The sequence below is a fragment of the Labrus bergylta genome, chromosome 2, assembly GCF_963930695.1.
Source record: "Labrus bergylta chromosome 2, fLabBer1.1, whole genome shotgun sequence".
Taxonomy (NCBI): Eukaryota; Metazoa; Chordata; class Actinopteri; order Labriformes; family Labridae; genus Labrus; species Labrus bergylta.
The window spans coordinates 24,631,035-24,651,351 of record NC_089196.1 but is presented as its reverse complement, the minus strand read 5'-3'; the positions used below and the strand labels follow the sequence as shown (position 1 = coordinate 24,651,351).

The following is a 20,317-nucleotide window of genomic DNA, read 5'->3' as shown; positions in this document are numbered from 1 at the left end:
CAAGTTTAAGGTTCCATCTTTGGACAACTTTGTTTCAGATTCTCTAGATTGAATTAATCCACTGAGACTCCAAGTGTCCACAAATCTAATTGTATTAATGGTTAATTTGACATTAACAGCATTTCTAGCAAAGATTTGTTGTTGTATTTAAAATGTGTACATTTTATGTTTGCCAGGCATCATGAACACGTAAGATTCATGACATCATGTGAGCATGGCGAGTCTGCATCAGCTCTCCAGCTGCTTTTAATAATGGTGCTGTAATCCTTTGAGCCCTGCTTATTTGGATAGTAGGTTAAACAAAATGCCCGTTTAATGTTGTGTCCAGCATGGAGAATTCCTAGTGAGCTAATTCTGACAGATCTCTGACCTCCCCCCCCCCCCAAAAAAAAATACTGCTGTTGGCCTTGTCTTTGAATCAGGGAGATTAGTCATGTGGCTTATGCTGCTTAAAGCATGTCACAGTTTAAGTCCAGGAGTCCATGAGTCTGAGTCTACATCAAACCAGTGTCATTTTCACTAAAACCATTGTGCCCTCCTCTACATATCTCCATCTAGCTAATTAGAATGTTTCGCACTCATTATACAAGGCATAATTTCTATTCTGTGTACAGAAATCAATGCTGCTCTTTGGTTTATACGTTTCAGGGATTGAACTCAACAAGTGCAAAGCAAACCTTGAATACAAGGTAGATTGGGATTTAGACACAGAAAGAGACAATTAATACTTCTTTTACCCCTCTTACAGTTCCTATGAACTACTTCAAAACAACCTCCAACGTCTACAATAGCGCTCTACATTATAAAAAAGATGTTCTTCATAATTAATGTCCTTCCCACATTCAACCAGTTCTGAAGCAGCATACATCTCTACTAGGACATCTTGAAGCGAGAGAAATTCATAGAAACTTTCAGTATTCGTGTGCCTACTCACAATCTGTGTGTGAAAGAAGATGGAAGAGACTCTCCGCTGCAGAGTCCCATTAACCAGATGCTTCTACAGCCAACACACAATAGGAGGCAACGAAGAAGCGGTAAGGAGCAGTGAAGGAAAAGGACTTGTTTCAGATAGCCGAGGGAACATAAACGCTCCACCCCCCGTGATAGCTGGCCTTTAGCTCTTCAATTACATCATTCAACCCTCGCCAGAAGAGAACAAAAGTTTTGTCACAGCCAGAGTCACAGAAGGGGAGAGAGAGCAATCATTTGAAATTTGTGATTTCAAATCAATAATTGCAAATTAAAAAGATTGCACTTGCACTCTCATACGCGTGTGTATCAGTGCAAAAGTACGGGGGACACAATCATTTCCCCTTAGCTATTATATCAATGTAGAATTATTTTGTAAAAGATCTCCTCATGATTATCCTAAAAACCAACCCGCTTTTCCTCTTACACATGAAAAGCGAGTGATTGAAGTCTGAAAACCCTTCAATGTCATCAAATCATTTATGTCTATGCACTCCTATTATAATAAATGTGCTGATTTATTAATCAAAGGGGACGTAAAGCTTTTCAAAGAAGCCACATAATAATAAATCACTGTACATAATAATGTTTCATTACTGCAGTAAGTGTATTCCATGGAATCATAATATTATGGTTCAGCCCAAGTATCCACCCACTGAATCAAATGTGTGCTGAAGTGTGTGTGTGCATGAATGTTTGTTGCAATAGAGGAGAAAGGAAAATGAACAAATACAATTAAACATAATGACTAATGCACTGGCTTAATAATATATGTGTTAATGGTTGTAATGACCAAGGATTAAATGTCCTTGTTTTAATGATAGTGAAGATGGTTGGTAGATGAATGTATTGTATCTGAGAGGAAGTTCATTTCCTTTAGATCCCAGCCCTTGTATGCACCATCTTTTGGCTTTTTTACAGCCTTCCTGTTATCCGACAGACAAAGTGATGACTACTTTATTGGTGCTCCAAGTCACATAACTTGATTAGAGACTTTTCTCTCCTGCTTTGCTTTCTCCAGGCTGTCAACAAGTGTACTGTGACCTAGCTCATGGTCTATTATTAGCCACGTGTGGCCAACAGGCTGGTTTCATTTTGTTTTTGAAAGGAGACTCTTAAAAACTCCAGTGAGCTCGGTATAGCCAGACCTTTAACAGTTTGTTCTTATGTTATTGGACCTTCTCAGGGGCCAGTAAACATATCTGACTGATTTGTTCCCATCTGCTGATGTGTTTGAAGTTCAGATTTAGCCTGGAAACCAGACCAATCTTGTTTTATTTGCTCCTGCAGATGTGTTGGTACCACTCCTGTTTAGCTGGATTTTATTCTGATGTAGGCATGGTCAATCCAATCACAACACTTTCTCTGATAAGAGACTGATTTCAAACAATGACCACGAACACAGGAGATGGCTGACGCTGATTTTAACATTGAGAATTTGTTTTTGCACCAGCATGAAATGAACTGAACGGACACATCAATGATTTTTGTAACAAACTAGAAGCTAGAAGTGGAGTTGGATGTTGGAACCAAGCGACAACCTCTGGTGTTGAAAAATGAAGAGGAAAAAGCTCAAAGCTGATCGTTTGCTCTTACTGACATTGTTCCCTTTTTTCTAGATCCTTGCTTGTGTTGTTCTTCCTCTCTGATGTACGTCGCTTTGGATAAAAGCGTCTGCGAAGTGAATTGTAGAATTGTAGTGTAGAATTGTAGAAAAAAAACTGCTGTTCCTTGAAACAGGAATAAACATGTTTACAGCCTTTTAAAAGAACCACATTTGGTCTACTTAACTAATTTCTTCAGCAGCACACCCAGTTAGGGGGTGAACATTTATTTTATAACTTGTGTGTGATAAGAAGGATAAGAGTTTTGATTAGAAGGATACTAGTTTTTCATAATAAGTGGCGTGACTGATCTGACTGATGGGCAGGAATCTCCAAGCTGTTTGTCAGGAGTCTTAAGACCGCCTCAGATCCAGCTCTTTGCCTGTTGATAGGTTGACGTGAAGTTCGTTTGAGTCAGCATTTCAAATATGGAGACCACCATCGACAGTCTTTAAACCAATGGCTTATGTCACTGAGACCACCTCCATGTTTTATACAGTCCATGGTTGGAACAAGCAAACAAAGCAAGAAGCCTTCTGATGTGGCACAGGTTTCATTGCTCTGATTGACTGAAGGTGAACATCCAGAATCAGTTTAGTACATGCCCATTTATACCTTGAACTGACAATCTGAAAATAATTTCCATTTGAAAATGTGGTTTGAAGGATAGTGCATGTGGATGGGAGTTCAATCGGGGGTTAAGCCAACAAGAGCTACTTGAATAGCTTCACTGAAGGTTGCCACTAATACTACAGGTACAAGTAGCCTGAACACTTCTTTTGAATGATACTTCTTCATTTATTTTTTTGCGGTTTGAGCATGATGTTTGAAGAATGCTATTGAACACATCAATCAAATATCTCTCATAAAAGCTTGGTTGTGTTGGTGCATCTGTAAATACCAATGGTTAAAAGAAACTTATCATCAAATTCAACAAACCATTCCTCGGGCCATTCGTGGCTGCTATTTATTTGCTTTATTAAGGGTTTGCCCCTAATTTTTCCACCAGTCTGTACATCTTCAGTGAGTCTGACGCATGCTATCTGCATGGAAAAAATACATATTTGACAGATATCCAATGCAAAGAGACACAGGTAGGGTTATTAAGGTACTACTGTGCCAAAATCCACAGAGAGGGATGAAATGAAAAAGAAGAGACAAGAATTCATGTAGTAACCATAGGGAGATTGAGGCGGTGGAATATTCATCCATCTATCAGGATTATAATAATGCATGCCAGACTGTGTGCATCCTTGTGGCTTTTCAGTCTGTCTGTTCATGCATATGTATGCATATTGTACATGAATGTGTATCCAGTTTCCCGTCACATTACTCCATGTTGTCGGATCATTTCTGAATGCTGATGACAGGCTGGATTTCTCCCGTGAATGAATGAAAGGGTTGAGTTATGATGGTGTCCATTATATCCAGGTTCCTGTGCCTGTACTGCAAATGGAACTGCAAGGGCTCTTTATCATTATTAGCCAACCTCCCAAAGGTCCAACAAAACACAGACTGCATACACCAGTCGCTGCTTCTATTTTATTTGTCCATTAATGCCATTTTCCTCCTGCTGCCTGTATAAGCCCTTCTCTACTCTCAAAGGAACAAGGTGTGTTACAGGATTTATGATCAATCAGAAGACAGCTATAGTCCATATCTTCATGGATGGGTTCGAGCTCTGAGTGCATGCTGCTGTCCAGTTAAAGTTGAATAAGATGTTACGGGATCTTGTAAAAAGCTTTATGAGTATCAAAGCAGCTGTGAGGAACTTTTCGTCAAGTTTGGCGGCCCATCTCTTTGCTGATTTTGATCTGTATATGTGGAAGCAGTGTTTTCTGTTGGAAAATCTCATCCTGCTTGTTTTTAACTGTCAAATGTATCACACACTTGGAATCTTTGACATGAAAAATGTAAAAAAATAAGTATTTTTCAGCGGCTTGCAGTTAATCACTTGTGCAGTTAGTCGATGTGTATGTTGGTGAGACAGATTTTTAGATTATAGTTTTAGATATCCCCTGATTATTTATCGTTTATTTATTCTTACCTTGGATTGTTCTGATTATAACTATTTATTTGACCTACTGCAAAGACTCTTGAAGAGTTGCTGTGTTATCCTTCTTCCTCATGGTGTCAAATCCAGAAATAGCTATTATCTCCTTCCACATGTGAGACGGAGAAGTTGTTATTGATCCTGTTGTCCGTGAGATACAGTAGCAGCCCTATAGGTGAACAAGTCAGACGTCAAGAAAACAACATCTTTCCTGCTGGCAATCTCCGTCTGTGCGTGATCGCACCGAGTGCTTTCCTATTCGCCACACATCTTTCACGCCTATAACACCATAACGCGCCACGCTCACTCAACTCTTGCGGCGAGCTGTCACTGATATTGGATTTCTGCCCTTTTCAGATTAAAATCACTCAAATAACGCGATCGAGGAATTGTGGCCACATTAGAAAAACGTGCTCGCGTCAGCATTCTGCGAGATGGGTTTTCACTTAAACCATGAATGCACTGTGTGAACTCTGACCTTAGAAGTGCTCTGACTTTATGCTTATCCCTGATGTCTGACTCACAGGCAGACACTTCTGAGCTGTAACTCACTTACTGCTAATACTGCGTTTTGCTGAATCGCTTTCATATGTGGCGATTAGATTACAGCTCTGCATCGCAACCGAATAATTCTGACATCTCTAATGTAATCCTCTGTTTGTATGCCTCTCCTTTCTGCTCTGTCTTGTGTTGACCAGGAGAGAAAACACTGCTGTGTGTTATCGCCAAAGGGAAAAGGCTCCAGCTTTTGCTTTCAAATTACCTGTTTCTAAGAGAGAGAGAGAGAGAGACAGAGAGAGATAGAGAGAGAGAGATAGAGGGGGAGAGAGAGCTGACACTAACTGAAATGAAGAATTATGACCTCCATTTGAGTAAATTCCCTCCGTCCTGCTAGCGTTGATTAAGCTGTTTCTGTTGTTGAAGCAGATGACAGCAGAACCCTGTCTCCTCGCTCTAATTTTATCAGAGATACAACAAATCAACCCTCGACCCGCATCGAACTCGCAGGGCGAAAACACCATTAACGGCAATTTTCTCTGCAGGAATATGATTTGACAGCTTCATTTTCATCTACAAACAAGAAAGCTAATCAATCACGTCACTTTTTCACCCCCCCGTTCCCTCCGGGCATTTGACTAGAGAAAGTTATTAAAGATGAGGAAAAGATTAATATTCTGAATCTGGGTTTATGAGCATTTTATATATAAGGTCTCTGCTGCTCTGTGTTAAATATAAGTTACTCTTAATGAATTCTACAGTGAAATAAGTGAAATATTGATTGTGAATAGAAAATCCATCTCTATCAGGGCTGTAAACTGCACTTCATGAATCCCCCTACATGATATACTGTTACGTCTCGAGCACATGAGCCCATTCACACTAACAGTAACTATTGCTAACCTGCCTCATGTGCTCATGGATTGCGACCTCCAGCTCGGAGCACATTGACATTTGTGTTAAGTGCAGGTGTGCAGTATGGCCAGCTTCTGTGCATAATGATGCATATGATTTTCTCTGTTGGCTATGCAACACTTCACACTCACACAATGTAGGCAAATGGGCTACAAAGGCAAATTCTGACCCCTAACCTCGTCCTGAACTGCAGGTATCTACATACCATTATAAGGTGGGTATGTCTATGCTAACTTTGGTGCTTTTACAGGCAAATGATTGTTAATATTTGAACTCTAACAAGCTTCACAACATCTCATGAATAGGGTCGTCATGATATCATCATTTAAAATTGTGGATACAGGCTAGTAAAAATCTAACAAAATCAATACCTGTAATGATACCATGGGAACAAAAGTAGAAGTCTCAAGTAACCAATATTGAATCATTTCCTGCTTTTAATCCCCAATTATTGCAGACAAACTCCTGCACAGGGTCTTAAATGCACAAATGTTGATGTAGGTTGTAATCCTGCAATTAAGACAGCGCTCTCTCTTTTTTGGTAAAGACGTAATATCTATTTTTTTAATGCTTCTTGACTTTTCAATCATATACTATCGATCATTAAAATAATGGAGAATGTATGATTTAAAAACATGCGATATTAAAAAGTTCCAAATCCTCAAAAATATTGACCACCATTCGGGAGGGGGCAGAGCCAATCCTGCTGTCATTGAGCAATGGGCAGATCTACACCCTGGACAGATCAACATGTCAATCACAACCCTAACACATAGAGACAAACAAGCCTCACACTCACACCTAAGGGCAATAAAGTCACCAATTAACGTACCGCGTATGTCTTTGGACTGTGGGAAGACGCTCATGGGAAGGGAGAACATTCAAACTCCATCCAGAAAGGTCCCTGTTTGACATTAGATACAAACCAGGAACCTTCCTTAATAACCACTGCTCCCCCTTGCAGCTCCAACATCACAACAATGAATGTTAATAAGTTGCTCAATATTTTAAAACTAAAGAAGTCACTAATTACTGTTCCATACTGAGTTCTATTATTCAGACATCTCGGGTACTCAAACATTTCTATGCACGATAAAAGATGATAAGATGATCATTAATGATCCGCGTGAAAAAATATAAGCATATTCCAGAGCAGACGAGGCCACAAAGGTCTTCTGACTCCCCCACCTTGTCGTCTCTAAAGAGCATTAAGCTATAAAAGTCTTGTTAAATATTCTCCTTCAATCAAAAGCGATATCTGGATTTCTGTAAGCCTCTATACACACGTTCAAAGTTTAGTCCACGTGATCGTTTTAAGTGGAATCCATCATGAACATAAAGCTGGCTTCATACCAGTGTTCACCACTCTCAGCTCTCCTTGTTGTGCTCAGGATGTGTATTAATGTATAGGTACATGTAGAATAATAATCGCCAATTTGACAATGAATCACAAAAATGTTGAGTTAATTACATGAATATTATGACAGGACGATTCAGACAAAACTTGAGCAAATGTTTGACCTCGTTTGCGTTAATGCATGTTAAAGCTCCTGTGAGGACTGTTTGGTTTGTGCTGATTTTGGCGCCCCCCTGTGGACAATGTGGTTTCTCACCCTGCTTTCTTTAAACAGTCAAAAATATCACTCTTTGAGAATCTTTGCTGTGGAAAATATGAAGAGAATAGGCTCTTTCTGCAGAATGCTGTAAATCTCCTAGTTTCTCACATTTACCACGCCACCACAGTCCTAGGCATTAAAATTAACGATATGGAAATAATCTTTTTGCTTATGGTCTTGTTTGCTTATGTTGGTCATAAAGAGGCATCCGTATGAATTTCAGTATGTTATTAACCAGCTAAACACTCCTCGCAGGGCCTTCAAATCGGCTAACACTGCCACAAGCTTAAAGAACTTGAAACATCAACTTTTCAATAACTTAAATCTCCATAAGTAGTTGCATTTGGTGCCAAATAAGCCTGAAGTTTTGCATTTAAAAAAGATTAGAAATAATCAGGTATAAACCAATGATCCTGATTAATTTTCAAATTAATGTACCTCTTTTAACTGTATAATAAGCCAGAATGTAATCCATGAGAAAAATACAGTAATACGTTTATACTCTTTTGAAAAATTCCCTGTTGTTCTTAGGTTGTTGAGTCAATTTTGGTATTCCTCAGTAAAAAACTTGTATCTATCACTGAATTCTTCAGATGAAAGGGATTTAAAATGATGTAACCCAATGCAATCTGAAAGGTCCCGTTTGTTCCTGCTGTGTGGGGGTGAGGAAGATTCCCTGATGTTTATGATGATGATAACGATGGTGGCTATAGAGGCCGATGTTGCAGATAAACTGGCAGGTGAAGTAATGTTACCACCTCTCAGTTTCTCTCAATCTTCCTCCTTCAGCACCATGTCTGTCCACTAAAGACACTGTCCCATCCATCACCAGCCCTCTCCACCGCTTCTTATGGACATCCAGGCTGGACACAATGGCAGTAGGAAATCACATGTCAGACGGCTTTATGGTAGATGACTTTAATATCCGCCACTGTAGCCAGAGAGGCTACACGCTAGAATCATTCAATGGCCAATGAAGCCGCGGGCCACTAAACCAATATGGCGTGCTACGGCAGAATGGATGTGTTCCATGGAAGCCCTGTCGGTCGCAGTGTAATTTAATCCAGCCCCTAGGACAAGCATCTCTCAACAGAAATGGCTGAAAAAATGTTAGAAATACAGACTTGGGGGAGTGGATGAATTGTATAACCCTTCACTAACCCCCATCTACGCTCCCAAGATTTCTCCCTCATCTCATTTAGTATGACTGTCCATGCAAATTGGCAATAAAAGCAGAGGAAAATCTGGTTATTTTTTAACCAGACAAATGTCCTAACACCTGGTTGTTGAAAGGCTGTTGGGAAGGGTTTCAGGCCATTTGTTTTAGGGAGAAGTTTGAGAAAGAAAACATAATTTCACTGTGGTAACAACTGCGAACATTAGGGAGGGAACTTTTAAAAAATATTTTACACCCCAGTCCATAACTCTGAAGCGTTAGGGAGCAAGGAGAGGGAGGGAAACATGTGAAATGAATAAAGGACAGGGAGGGAAGTCTTGGCTGGCTGTCAGGTTAACTGCTTCATAAAAAGGTGCCAATTTAGAAAACAGATCCCAGCATGTGGGGCTCGGCTCGGTTACACTCCTGACTCTTTCAACGCTCGTCTCTGAGAAAACACAAGGACTCAGGGGTTTGACAGCCACCTCGAGCCGCATTAACACCACAGGCCCCGTTTTACAGATAAACAGATACAAGTACAGCGTTTAGCATGAGTGTGTTAACTGTCAGAACTGGAAGCCCCCTCGCTGAGAAGGAATTTACACACTTTTCCTCGTACATTAGCCCCGAAAAGTGCACAAACTTCTCCTGGAATAGCTGAAGCCATAACGCATTACGCTGCGTGACATTGCATTAATGCCACCCATATGAGAACATAACTGTGCTTCCTACTCGGTTAAATCAGCGTATCCCTGTGACAAATGTGTAAAGAGTGAGTGGCGGTGACAGTGACTCCTCAGTCTCCTCCGTGTGGGAGTATTCTGCGATGGAAGGACAAACTCGACTCACTTCCACTCTATCACATCGCTTTGATAAGACCTAATTTCCCAGGGGCTTCAACTTCACATGAACTCAGTTAGGCTCAGTTCCTTCGCCAAGAGGCAGACGACACAAAATCTAATGCCAGCTGAATGGGAGCGTAGCATAATGTTGGAGGGAGGAGAGCGATTCTCTTTGAAGGAGGCAGCATTGTGCAGCAGGGCTTGTGAGCTATATACTTTCAAACTGTCTCAATTTAACTCCCCCGTGAATTCCATTGCCATTTTAGGGAAGAGTTTTCCTCGAGTGTTGAGAGCGGTGTGAAAAAAGCCTGAAAGCGTCTACTCGGATCACTGTAATGCCACCTCTCAGAGCTCTGTGCTGGGGTTGTGAAAACATGGCTAAGGGATAGTCGGAGTGTGTGTGAAGAAAAAAAAAAACGTTAGGGCTTGCTGGATTTGTAATTCATGCAGTGTTACATAGTTTGGTTTTACATCTTTCTGTGAATGAAGGGGAGTTTCTGTGCAGCTTTGGAAACAAAACAAAATACTTGACTTCCAATATTGGTATGAAAATAGTTTGTAAAAGCACCCCACGTACTGAGTCCTTGTTGTTGCACCCTTTGGGTCTAATTGAAAATTTTATCTCCTGTCTCTCACCCACATTTCCTGACATTATTTTGTTGTCACTAAGAGTAAAAACAAGAACAAAAAGTAACCTTTCAAAATAAAAGATTTGTTGCATTTGGCTGATTAGTTTGATTGCAGCTCCTTGAAATGTAACCATGCCGTTAAAACAGATTAATTAATTTTAAAAGGCCTCATAACTAAGAGGTGAAACGTGCTTAAAGCAGATGCTAAGGTGTCTGTTCTTAGATTTTCTTTTTTTCTCCCTAAGCCCCTGAAATGAGTGCCAATCAGTGCAACAACAGCCTCTGAATATTTGTTGAGACTGAACGCTGAAAGTGATGGGACAAAGATCTGAGCTATTAAACAAATGTAACCAATGGTGAAGCACCTTAAACTGCATTATTTTCCTCAATGGCCAGCATGTGGCCACTCTGCTGGTCTCTCTGAGAAAAAGTCCCTACTTCTTACTTGTTACATAACTTTTTTAAACAACTTCCAAATGAATGATCGGCCTCAATCATTACTTCTCATTCTTCTTGATTACACCCTGGTGCTCAAGAGAAATGTCTCTTGTTTAGCATTCAACACACAGTATGAAAAATTGATCAAAACAATAACAAAAGATGACATCGAGGCTAGCGTGGAATCACTGGAGACCTCTTTTTCACTCCCCCCCTGAATATGGGTTCATTTTTGAAAACCAAATAAGCACTAGGGTTTGATGGAACCTTTTTTTGAAGCTAACCATGTCATTTGCTAACCCAAAATGCCAAACATTGCTAAAACTATGGCTGTAACTTTTTCAACCACAGCCCATCAGGGATAGTATGGCATAGTTTGATGGATAAACCTCCCAAACACAACCAAGAGAAAAAAGGCCCTTTTTATTTTGAGAGAATGGCGTTCTGTAGAGCTCGAAGTGGCCCAACATCTAAACTGAAACCCTTGATTTTCCTTCTATTTGTCACCTCTCTGTATGTGGGTATAAAAAGCTATAACACTCACAGATGTAGTAGTATTCTCTGCCCGGTCTGAACTCAAAGCCCAGGGAGAAGGGAGTGAAGAGCTGGAACTTCTCTGAGAACTTGAGCGGTCCGTTCGGAGAGTGTGGCCTGTTGCACTCCCAGCGTTTGAAGCCCTTCGAGGTGTGGTCGCATGAGCTGTAGCCATCGTAGTTGACCATGTAGAGGACGTAGCGCTCCGTCCGCTCCTCAGGCACTGTGTCTTCATAGTGAGGACAGTAGACATCCAGGTAGTCGTTTATGCACACGTCGATGTGGTAGTCCCCACGATGGAACCTGGTAGGAAAAAAACAAGAAGAGAAAGAGTTAACGCCTTGATGTTTTTTTTATAGAAAGGATAAGTATGAGAACTTGATTTTGAATGATGTGCACGCACTTCACAAGTCCCATTAGTAAACTCTTATTACATCTGTGTGTTGATGCATCAATATTTCTTCAATCATGACGCATAAAGCATTGTTTGAACTCGGCACGTACATATGTAGACAATGTGGGTTTGATCTGTCAACACTCTCTCTGTGTTGTCTGGAAATTTACAAGCACCAGCGCTCTCCTCTTCTGGCTTCAATAAATTTGGGTGGGTCGGTTTATCTATAAATCTATCATTGCAGCAGATATTTACTCACACGTGTACACATCTGCCTTCCGAACGATAGCAGACTGAAGTATCTAAGCTTGAGAAAAGACGCTCACAGAGAACAGCTTTTGGTCTTTTATGGAAGAAAAAAACTAAATCTTGGGCATTTTTTTTCTTCCAGGGAAGAATACAGACAAGACGATTCTCAGGCAGCATAAGTATAAATGATCACAAGGAAAGAGGATGGTCCGGACAGTAAATGTCATGTTAGGAAATATACAGAGCCTTGGCTGTCTCTGAGGACTGTGCGGTGAGGCATTTTTACTGCTGCAATGATCTAGAACTGGCCACACAGGGTCAGAGGGTTTCAATACATACAGGCAAATTCATCTAAAGGCCACACACTGTCACAAGCATCCACACACAAACACTATTTCCTCTCTGCTAGCCACACAATAGGTCTCTCAGCTGTGGATTTTTTTTTTTACACCTGCCAGAATTAGAGAAATTCTTGTGTCCATTTTTTTTTCTATTTGGGTCTGAGATGGTGCGACTCTCACCTTTGAGGCCACAGGGGACATCACAGAAAAAACACTGAACACCTGTAAGCTCGTAAGTGATGCCCTCAATTTAGCACACACACACACACACACACACACACTTGAAGCAATATGAGGGCGACAATGAACCACAAAATTGCTCAAGTACCAACACAGCTGGTGCCACTGACTCATTCCACCCAGAAGCCAGGTGGTGTGAGTTTGTAATTGAGACCCAGTTGTTAAATGTTGCAGGAGCACAACCTGACAAGAGTTTTGACAAAACTTTTAATTGAAAACCGCCACTGCTGTCTCTAACACCAGCTCCTTGAGCCCCAGGACCCACGAGAGGGCAAAGCGTGTAACAGGCTACAAATAATTTCATCCCGAGGACTCTGGAGTCTGAGGATTAACATACTGAAGCTGTGCACACACACACACACAGCACGTTTTTTAATTTCTATACCGACTTGTAGGGGTCGGACAAAATATGGATACAGCAATATATCGTTGTCCTTACATGTGTGATACTATAATCAAATCACTGGTGCCAAATGGGCGGATGTGGCTCAGAGGTAGAGTCTCTCAACCGGAAGGACGGGGGTGTGATCCCAAGCTTCTGCAGCAACTTGGCCTATATGTCCTTGGGCAAGACGCTTAACCCCAAGTTACTCAAAAGCACTCAACACAGATTTCATTGCCAGTTCGAAGCATGATAAGAGGTGAAACTGACACTGAATTGCACTTTTTCCTTTTGAGGCACATTTTGTATTCTCGTGTGAATCAGATGTTTTGATGTTTTATGACATAATTGTCATGTGACTTATGAATGATCACAGAAGCCCTGGTGTCCTGAGATGATCCTAAGATAAGTCTTGTGTATCGTATTGTGAGTTACCCTGATTGCCTCCTCTACGGTCTTGTGTGTTTGTTTAATTTGTCCACTGCATCTCAACGACATGAGAGGATATCAGATGGCTCCAATCTGATTACCAATGTCTGATCCATGATGTTACTTCACCCTGATTTTCCCTAATGTAGTTTTACTATGTTGGCATATTCTGTCCAATGATAAGCGATTGCATGCCTGGTATCTTTGCTCATACAGCAATTCCTCTTATGTTGCTGCAACAAGCAGAACAATGATCAACTGACTTTTTTCCTGTTGCCCTCATGTTGTTAGTATCACTAACATAATGTTTTCAAAGTTTGTTAAAGAAAGCAACAAATAAGCCAGAAGGACTATTTTCTATAAACAACTCCTGCAGCGAGTCTCAATTATCAACGGGAACACAGTTTTCTTTGACTGGCACTGAACGTCTAAAAAAAAAAAGATATATGCTAAACAATGGTATAACAATGTCAGTACTTTTCTTTATCGCTTCCCTGTCACTTCTTTTCCACCCACTTATTTGATCTCTCTTTTCAATGCAGCGTTGCTAGTTAGTCAAAAGTAATATGTGAGTTCTGTCTGTAAAGAAAGGATTTTTTTTTTTCTCAGATCCATTTTCTGTGCATGCATTGACAACGCTCGTCCTGCTGAGCTGTGTTTACTCCAGTCTGTGTTATGTTCACATCAGATACACAGGATTATAATCACAGTGCACATAACAATTTGAGCAAAAAAACCTGGGTATGGGCGCTTTAAATTCATGTTTGCACATTCGAATGGTTAATGTCAAATGTAATGGACGAATCAAACCTTAGCTTTTTCACTTTACATGCAGGATTCTGCTCAGTGTATTTATTTATGTGCGTGTGTGTGTGTGTGTGTGTGTGTGTGTGTGTGTGTGTGTGTGTGTGTTTGTGAGAGCTTGAGCTAGCATAGAACGTGGCCTTTCTGTGTTTACCAGTATAAGTGAGAGTGTTTGCAAGCCAGGCGTGGAGTAGCTCATCTGTAACATCTCATTTAAAACATGTCTGTGGAGGTCCAGGAAGAGCCATGCATCTCTCTCACTGCTTTAAAATGTCACCGACTTAATGGTCTCCCCCCCCCCCCACCTCCCCCCATCCGCTGTTGCCTCAGCTCATGTGTGTGTGTCTACTGTATGTGTGTGAGAGAAAGAGAATGACTGCGTGTGTGTGTGTGTGTGTTTGTGTTTGTGTGATGTTTCAGCTGCCCTTCTCTCCCTGCCTCAGCAGTCAGAATAGTGGCTCGTGGCCCTGACTGCAAATGAAGCAGAGGATGTTTGGGTGAGTGAGCACATAAAAAGGGACAGGACGGGCATTTGTAACACATAACACACTCTCCCTCGCGCACACACACACACACACACACATATGCAACAAACCTACGCCCAGCTCGAGCACACCCGCACATACATTAGGACGGTGTTATCAGCTCAGTGAGCTCTCTGGCACATTGGCAAAGGAGCAGCAGTGAGAGCCAGAAGCTGCTAATGGCAGCGAGTGAGAACAGAGTGAGGGTGAGAAGTAGGCACTATAGGGGGAGAGAAAGGACCTGCTTCCAAAATAAGGTGAGGTAATAGTGAGAAGAGAAAAAAAACAGACCGAGAGGCTGAATAATGGAGATAGTATTGACAGGCTCCCCCAAGTCTTTGCAGTAGTTATTCAACCATGCTTTTATCATTAAAGCAGATTCTTTCTATAAACCATATGTGGATGATGATTGTGTGTGAGGAAAGTATTTTCATAGCTGGATTTTCATCCCCTGGAAAGTTGTTGTATGTTGTAGAAATCTGTGTTTATTGTCGTTATATATAAAAAAAAAAAAACTTGCCATCAGGGGACTAATGTGGGAGTTTTAGATGCAGCCAGTGTCTTGTTTACAGCGATGGCAGCTTTAATCTGCTTGCTGCTATTCTATAAACCCCCCTACCCCCCATCACCACTACCACCACCCCCACCACCACCACTGAACCTCTTTTCAGCAGAAACTGTGTGTACAAACATTCTCCAGCCACTGAACAGGACATCCAAGCACAAAGAGGTTGCACACATGGAATATAAATCAATTGATTGCCCTGCCAGCCCTGAAGAGTGAAGCATGCAGGAGAGACGATACAGTAACACTGAAGGAAGACAGGAATCACAAAGATGGTGCAGAATTGAAGTGGACAAAAAATCATGTGTCATGGTGAGTTGGGTCAAAGTGCAGCAGAATGATCGTGCTGAAGGTTTTATTTTACTCATTTAATGAATGTTAAAAACATAAAAGTCTGTTCTATGTTGATGATTAATTAAATTGACCTTTAACTAATGCATTAAAAATACCTTTAAATTGGCCAACCTAATAAATGTATTTATTTATTCTGTCTTTATATGTCAAATAAATGTGAAACTTATTAATACATAAAGATGAAATGAATGAATTCATGATAATAAAATGACCAGCTGTTGAGCTCTGACACTATGACACCCCCCCACACACACACACACACACACACACATACACACACATCTATTGCTTAAAGAAGGCGGCGCCATTGTGCATTATGGATCAATTAGCCAATCAGATGTGACGCCACTATGCATTTGCTATAACTTTATTAATTTAAAGGGCGTGTGGAGGTGCGTTGCAGGAGGAGAGCGGCACCGTTTAGTATGGAGGTTCCAGCCAAGCAGCAGTTTGTTTTGGTTTTAATGCTCAATGGAAATATCTATGGATCAAGAAGTCGCACATTCTTCCTTAAAATTTAACACAAAATATAAAAACTCTTGTTGGCTCTCTCCATTATCCTTACAGTGATAGCTTACATATATTTCTCTATTCAAGGTCCCAAGATAAGAACTTAAAGGTTATAAAATCACATAAGCTGTTGTCCCTCTAGAGTTGGTGCTGAGTTTCCTCCAGTGCCACACACACATTCACTCGATCCTCCCGACTAGCAGCACTCTATTTTAGGACATCCTAATGGAAACATCATGAGAAACAATCGTTTCCATTCTTGTGAGAAAAGAGCAGAGGCAGAAAGTGGCAGCGGAGGCCTTTTAGCAGTAAAATAGGTAATTAAGGAGCGAAGTTGGATGTTAAGCTAATAGTAAAATGGAGATAATTGCACGTCTTTGTTATGCCACAGCTGGCCCACTGAGTGCTGGGTCACAATTCAGAGCCAGGGCGATTAGCTGGACACTAAGCAGGGGTGCATATGTGTGCAAACATGTGTGTGTGTGTGTGTGTGTGTGTGTGTGTGTGTGTGTGTGTGTGTGTGTGTGTGTGTGTGTGTGTGTGTGTGTGTGTGTGTGTGTGTGTGTGTGTGTTGCTCAGCGAGTGAGAGAGAGAGAGAGTGTAGGAGATAATCTTTATTACTAACTGATTACATTTTCACACCACCTCCTCAGGCCCTCGGGGAGGAAGCAGAAGGGCCAAGTATTGTCAGCACAAACACACACACTCACAGATACACAGAGACACTTACACAGAGTCACAAACACAGAGTCACAAACAGAGAGAGTTAGTTTGAGGGAGCTGGAACAGTGGAGTGAATGCAGGCTGAGGTGGCACACCACTGCAGTCGCTGATTGGCTCATTTCCATTTCAATTACACAGCCCACTGACATTGCTGTGCGTACACTCGGGCACACACACACCCCTCTCTGAACGACAAAACACACACGTCGCACCTACGCGTACACAAACACGCACGGCCCCCGCATGCACGCACACACACACACACAGTGCACCCGATGAACTCCCATCAGCCACTTCTCTGAGCTGAGCACGGGTGGCTGCAGACAGCAAGCAAGGAGGACGGGGGAGAGATAGCTAACCTGAGTGAAAGAGAAAGACAGAGAAAAGGAGGGAGAGCAAGAGCTCAGCGGCAGGGAGCAATCCGAAATCATCTCACCAGTTGAATGAGCGAGATTCAACCGAGAGTGGGGACTTTTCAATGTGCTTTGCTCTAAATACCAGCGCTCAAAGGTGCGACCCAGAGGGAGAGTCGGAGTGTTAACACAGGATATCAAAGGATTAAACAAGATCCTGTCTGAAAATGTATTGCTTGTTTAGTAGGGGGGAAAAATAAACTCCAGAAAATTCCTCAATGATTGTCTTCTGTCTCCTGTCGCAAGCTGCAACTTGAAAGATGTAGCCAATGCAGAAGTGCAAACAACTGCAGTTCCCTAAATGTCCACTTGAGGCTAACCGCAAAAGCCAAGGAAACTCAGTTAGATCCCGTATTAAAATGGTCCTTTGTATACCAAAAATAAACATGCTTACAGCCTGTTATTAACAGTAAGTCAAGCATTTGCATAATTGGGGGCGTGGCTGGGTTGACTGACAAGCAGGTGCATTAGAGCTATCAATGCCTGAGCCTGAGCCCCCCCCCCTCTTTGTCTGCTACTAGACAGACCAAAAGTATGGTGGAGTCTGCATTTACAATATGGCGAACGCCATTGTTCGGCTTCAAAATGCCTCTTCGGTGACATCAATAACACTGTTTTTATGTTTTATATAGTCTTCTCTCCTGTGTTCTTTAATCTTCTCAAAGACATAGTTAAAGACTTTTTTTCAGTAAAAGGCAACACAACATACCCTGACAGCCTTAATGCACTGCTTTAGGTTAAACTTCACACATTATGACAGAGACTTTCATTATCGTCACAAAGGACGGACAGCTGATGAATGCAAAGTGACAGGACACTGTGAAGAGGGTAAACTATTTTATGTTAAATGAAGTGCCAGAAAGAATCCTGCTTCATGTCTTTTGGCGGCAGAGAGACTTTGACAAGAACTGTCAACTCTGCAGCACTAACACACAGCTGACAGCCGCGTGCGTTACAAAGTCGAATCCCTCTCTCTCTCTAACTCAGTAGAAAAGAAAAGATTGCCTTTGCTTGTCTCGACCTCCTTCTCTTTCTATTCGCTCTGTGTTTACTCGCTCTCGCCCGTAACTTTCTCTCGATTTTCCGCCTGTCTGATGTTCTCTGCTGGCCCCACTCCCCTCGCTCATGACCCCAAATCAGATCTATTTACATTATTTCACCTCTCCTTGCTGAAATGCATACATCTGATATATTTTCAATTCAATATCCTCAGGCAATGTTCCGTTCCCTGATAAATCAAATCACAGTAACCTCAAAACTAAAAGAATGCACTGGGACCTTAAAAGGCAAACTCTGTGCTATCCTGTTGAGTGTGTGTATGCCTACGTGTGTGGGTGTGTGTGAGTGTGTGTGAGTGTGTGTGTGTGTGTTTCTCTCAAGTGAAAGATCATTTGTTGATTTAGGTCCAGGGGGAACATTTGTTTAGTCAAAGAGGAGATGACCTACGACTGAACCCTGACTAGAGTACACATGTGAAGGCCTATTCAGGACCTTTCAACACATACGCACACAGACGCATAACGCAAACACTTCTAGATATAGTGTGTGCAGTTGTCTAATTGCAGATGATTGGTTTAGCGGCCCGAAGATGAAAGGGTGAGAAGAGGGGGGAAAAAAAGGCGAGAATTGAAAGATAGGAATTGGCAGAGGGAAAGGAGAACAGGACTGTTGTGATTGATGTCGTTCATGTTCACAGCAGTCGGAGAAGGACTTAGACCTCCTGTCCAGAGAAGTATTCGCTTTGTTATTACTGACGCCAAAAGGAGTGTAATGGAGAGCGAGGAGAGAAGTGAGGAACAGATAACTGCATCCAATATTTCCACTCCACAATCATCCTGACTGTAAAATTAAATTTCCTGACCGGGCCACCATTTCAGCAATTCTCTTTTCTTTCAGACCTGGAGATGGAAACAAAATCTTTTTTTCTTTTTTGTCTGAGAGACCAGCGAGAAATGACAACACCATCTTCTCAGGTACTCATTTCACAGCTTGTATTACATGACCCACTATTTTCTCTATGAGACAAACAACCACACGGCCTAAGCTAAAACACACAGTATGCAGCTTGGCAAAATAACATGGGAGGGAAATGGAGATGGTGCCGTAGAGAATCTTTTGGTTTAATCATTATCCAACAGAATATCTTAAAACAAAGTCTGATGGGTCAAAAGAAGTGTTCAGATGGATTGTTGACAAGGCAGGTATAATCTCTAATCCAACCCTCTAATCTAAATTGTTTTTTGTGTGTGCACAATATAGCAAAGGCTGTAGGTTACAGTGTAGCCTGACTGCCAATTTCCACATAGGGACACTTTGGCGCGGTACGCTGCCACTCCAGTCACTGTCCCGTTTCCAAAGCGAGCAGCGCCACTACGCTCTGCTCCATTTCAAATACTGCTTCAAGTTTTTTTTTGACGGAGCTCGTCAAGCTGGACAGAGTAGATCGTGCTGGACAGGAAGCCAGACGGGGAAATGCACAGAGCATCCGGTGAATTTCAAAATAAAGCACAATGTACAGACTCACGATCATATTTGCCATCACTTTATCGACATTATGCCAAAACAGGCACCAAACGAACAACAACACAGCCAACTATGTGGAAACTGTCGGTTAAATGTATGAACATTTAGTCACTTTTGTTCCTCTGAGAACTTCACTTGGTGACAATAATGTTGAATTAGTATTTAAAAGACGGGTCTGTTGACTCTTAAATAAGTCGTGAGCTGAAATAAATCGCAGGTATTCCGAAAAAGCTCAAATTGTGTTCCATGTTCCTGTTCTACTTTAAATTTGTTAAGGTGTCAAACCTGAGAGGGGTTTTGTTTTAGAAAAACAACATGACACTGGAAGGAGACGAGATGCACCCTCTTAACACCTAAAACTGGAGCTGAGGCAGAGAGAAGGAGATAGAAGTGAAGTCAGAGGAAGAACATGTGAGCATGTCCCGTGTTATACGAGTTGACAGCCACATTCCATGCTGGCTAACTGGGCGATAGGCTTACAGCACGGAGAGGAGACATCAGACCTATAGGGTATCACATATTAACTGTATATCGCCTCAGGGACATGGTGGAGGGGGGATATAGGCATAATTTAATACATTTATATGATACATGCATTAATGGACAAACACA

The 20,317-nt window shown here is 41.6% G+C and overlaps 1 protein-coding gene across 2 annotated transcripts in view; it reads right to left on the bottom strand.

Annotated features, from left to right (window-relative positions):
* The window catches only part of efna5b (ephrin-A5b), a 104,667-nt gene that overhangs the window by 12,312 nt on the left and 72,038 nt on the right, over window positions 1-20,317 (bottom strand). For both annotated transcript variants that reach the window (XM_020657158.3, XM_020657157.3), the window contains exon 2: window positions 11,265-11,557. In XM_020657158.3, coding sequence (XP_020512814.1) covers window positions 11,265-11,557 — 293 coding nt within the window. The remainder of the gene's footprint in view (window positions 1-11,264; window positions 11,558-20,317) is intronic.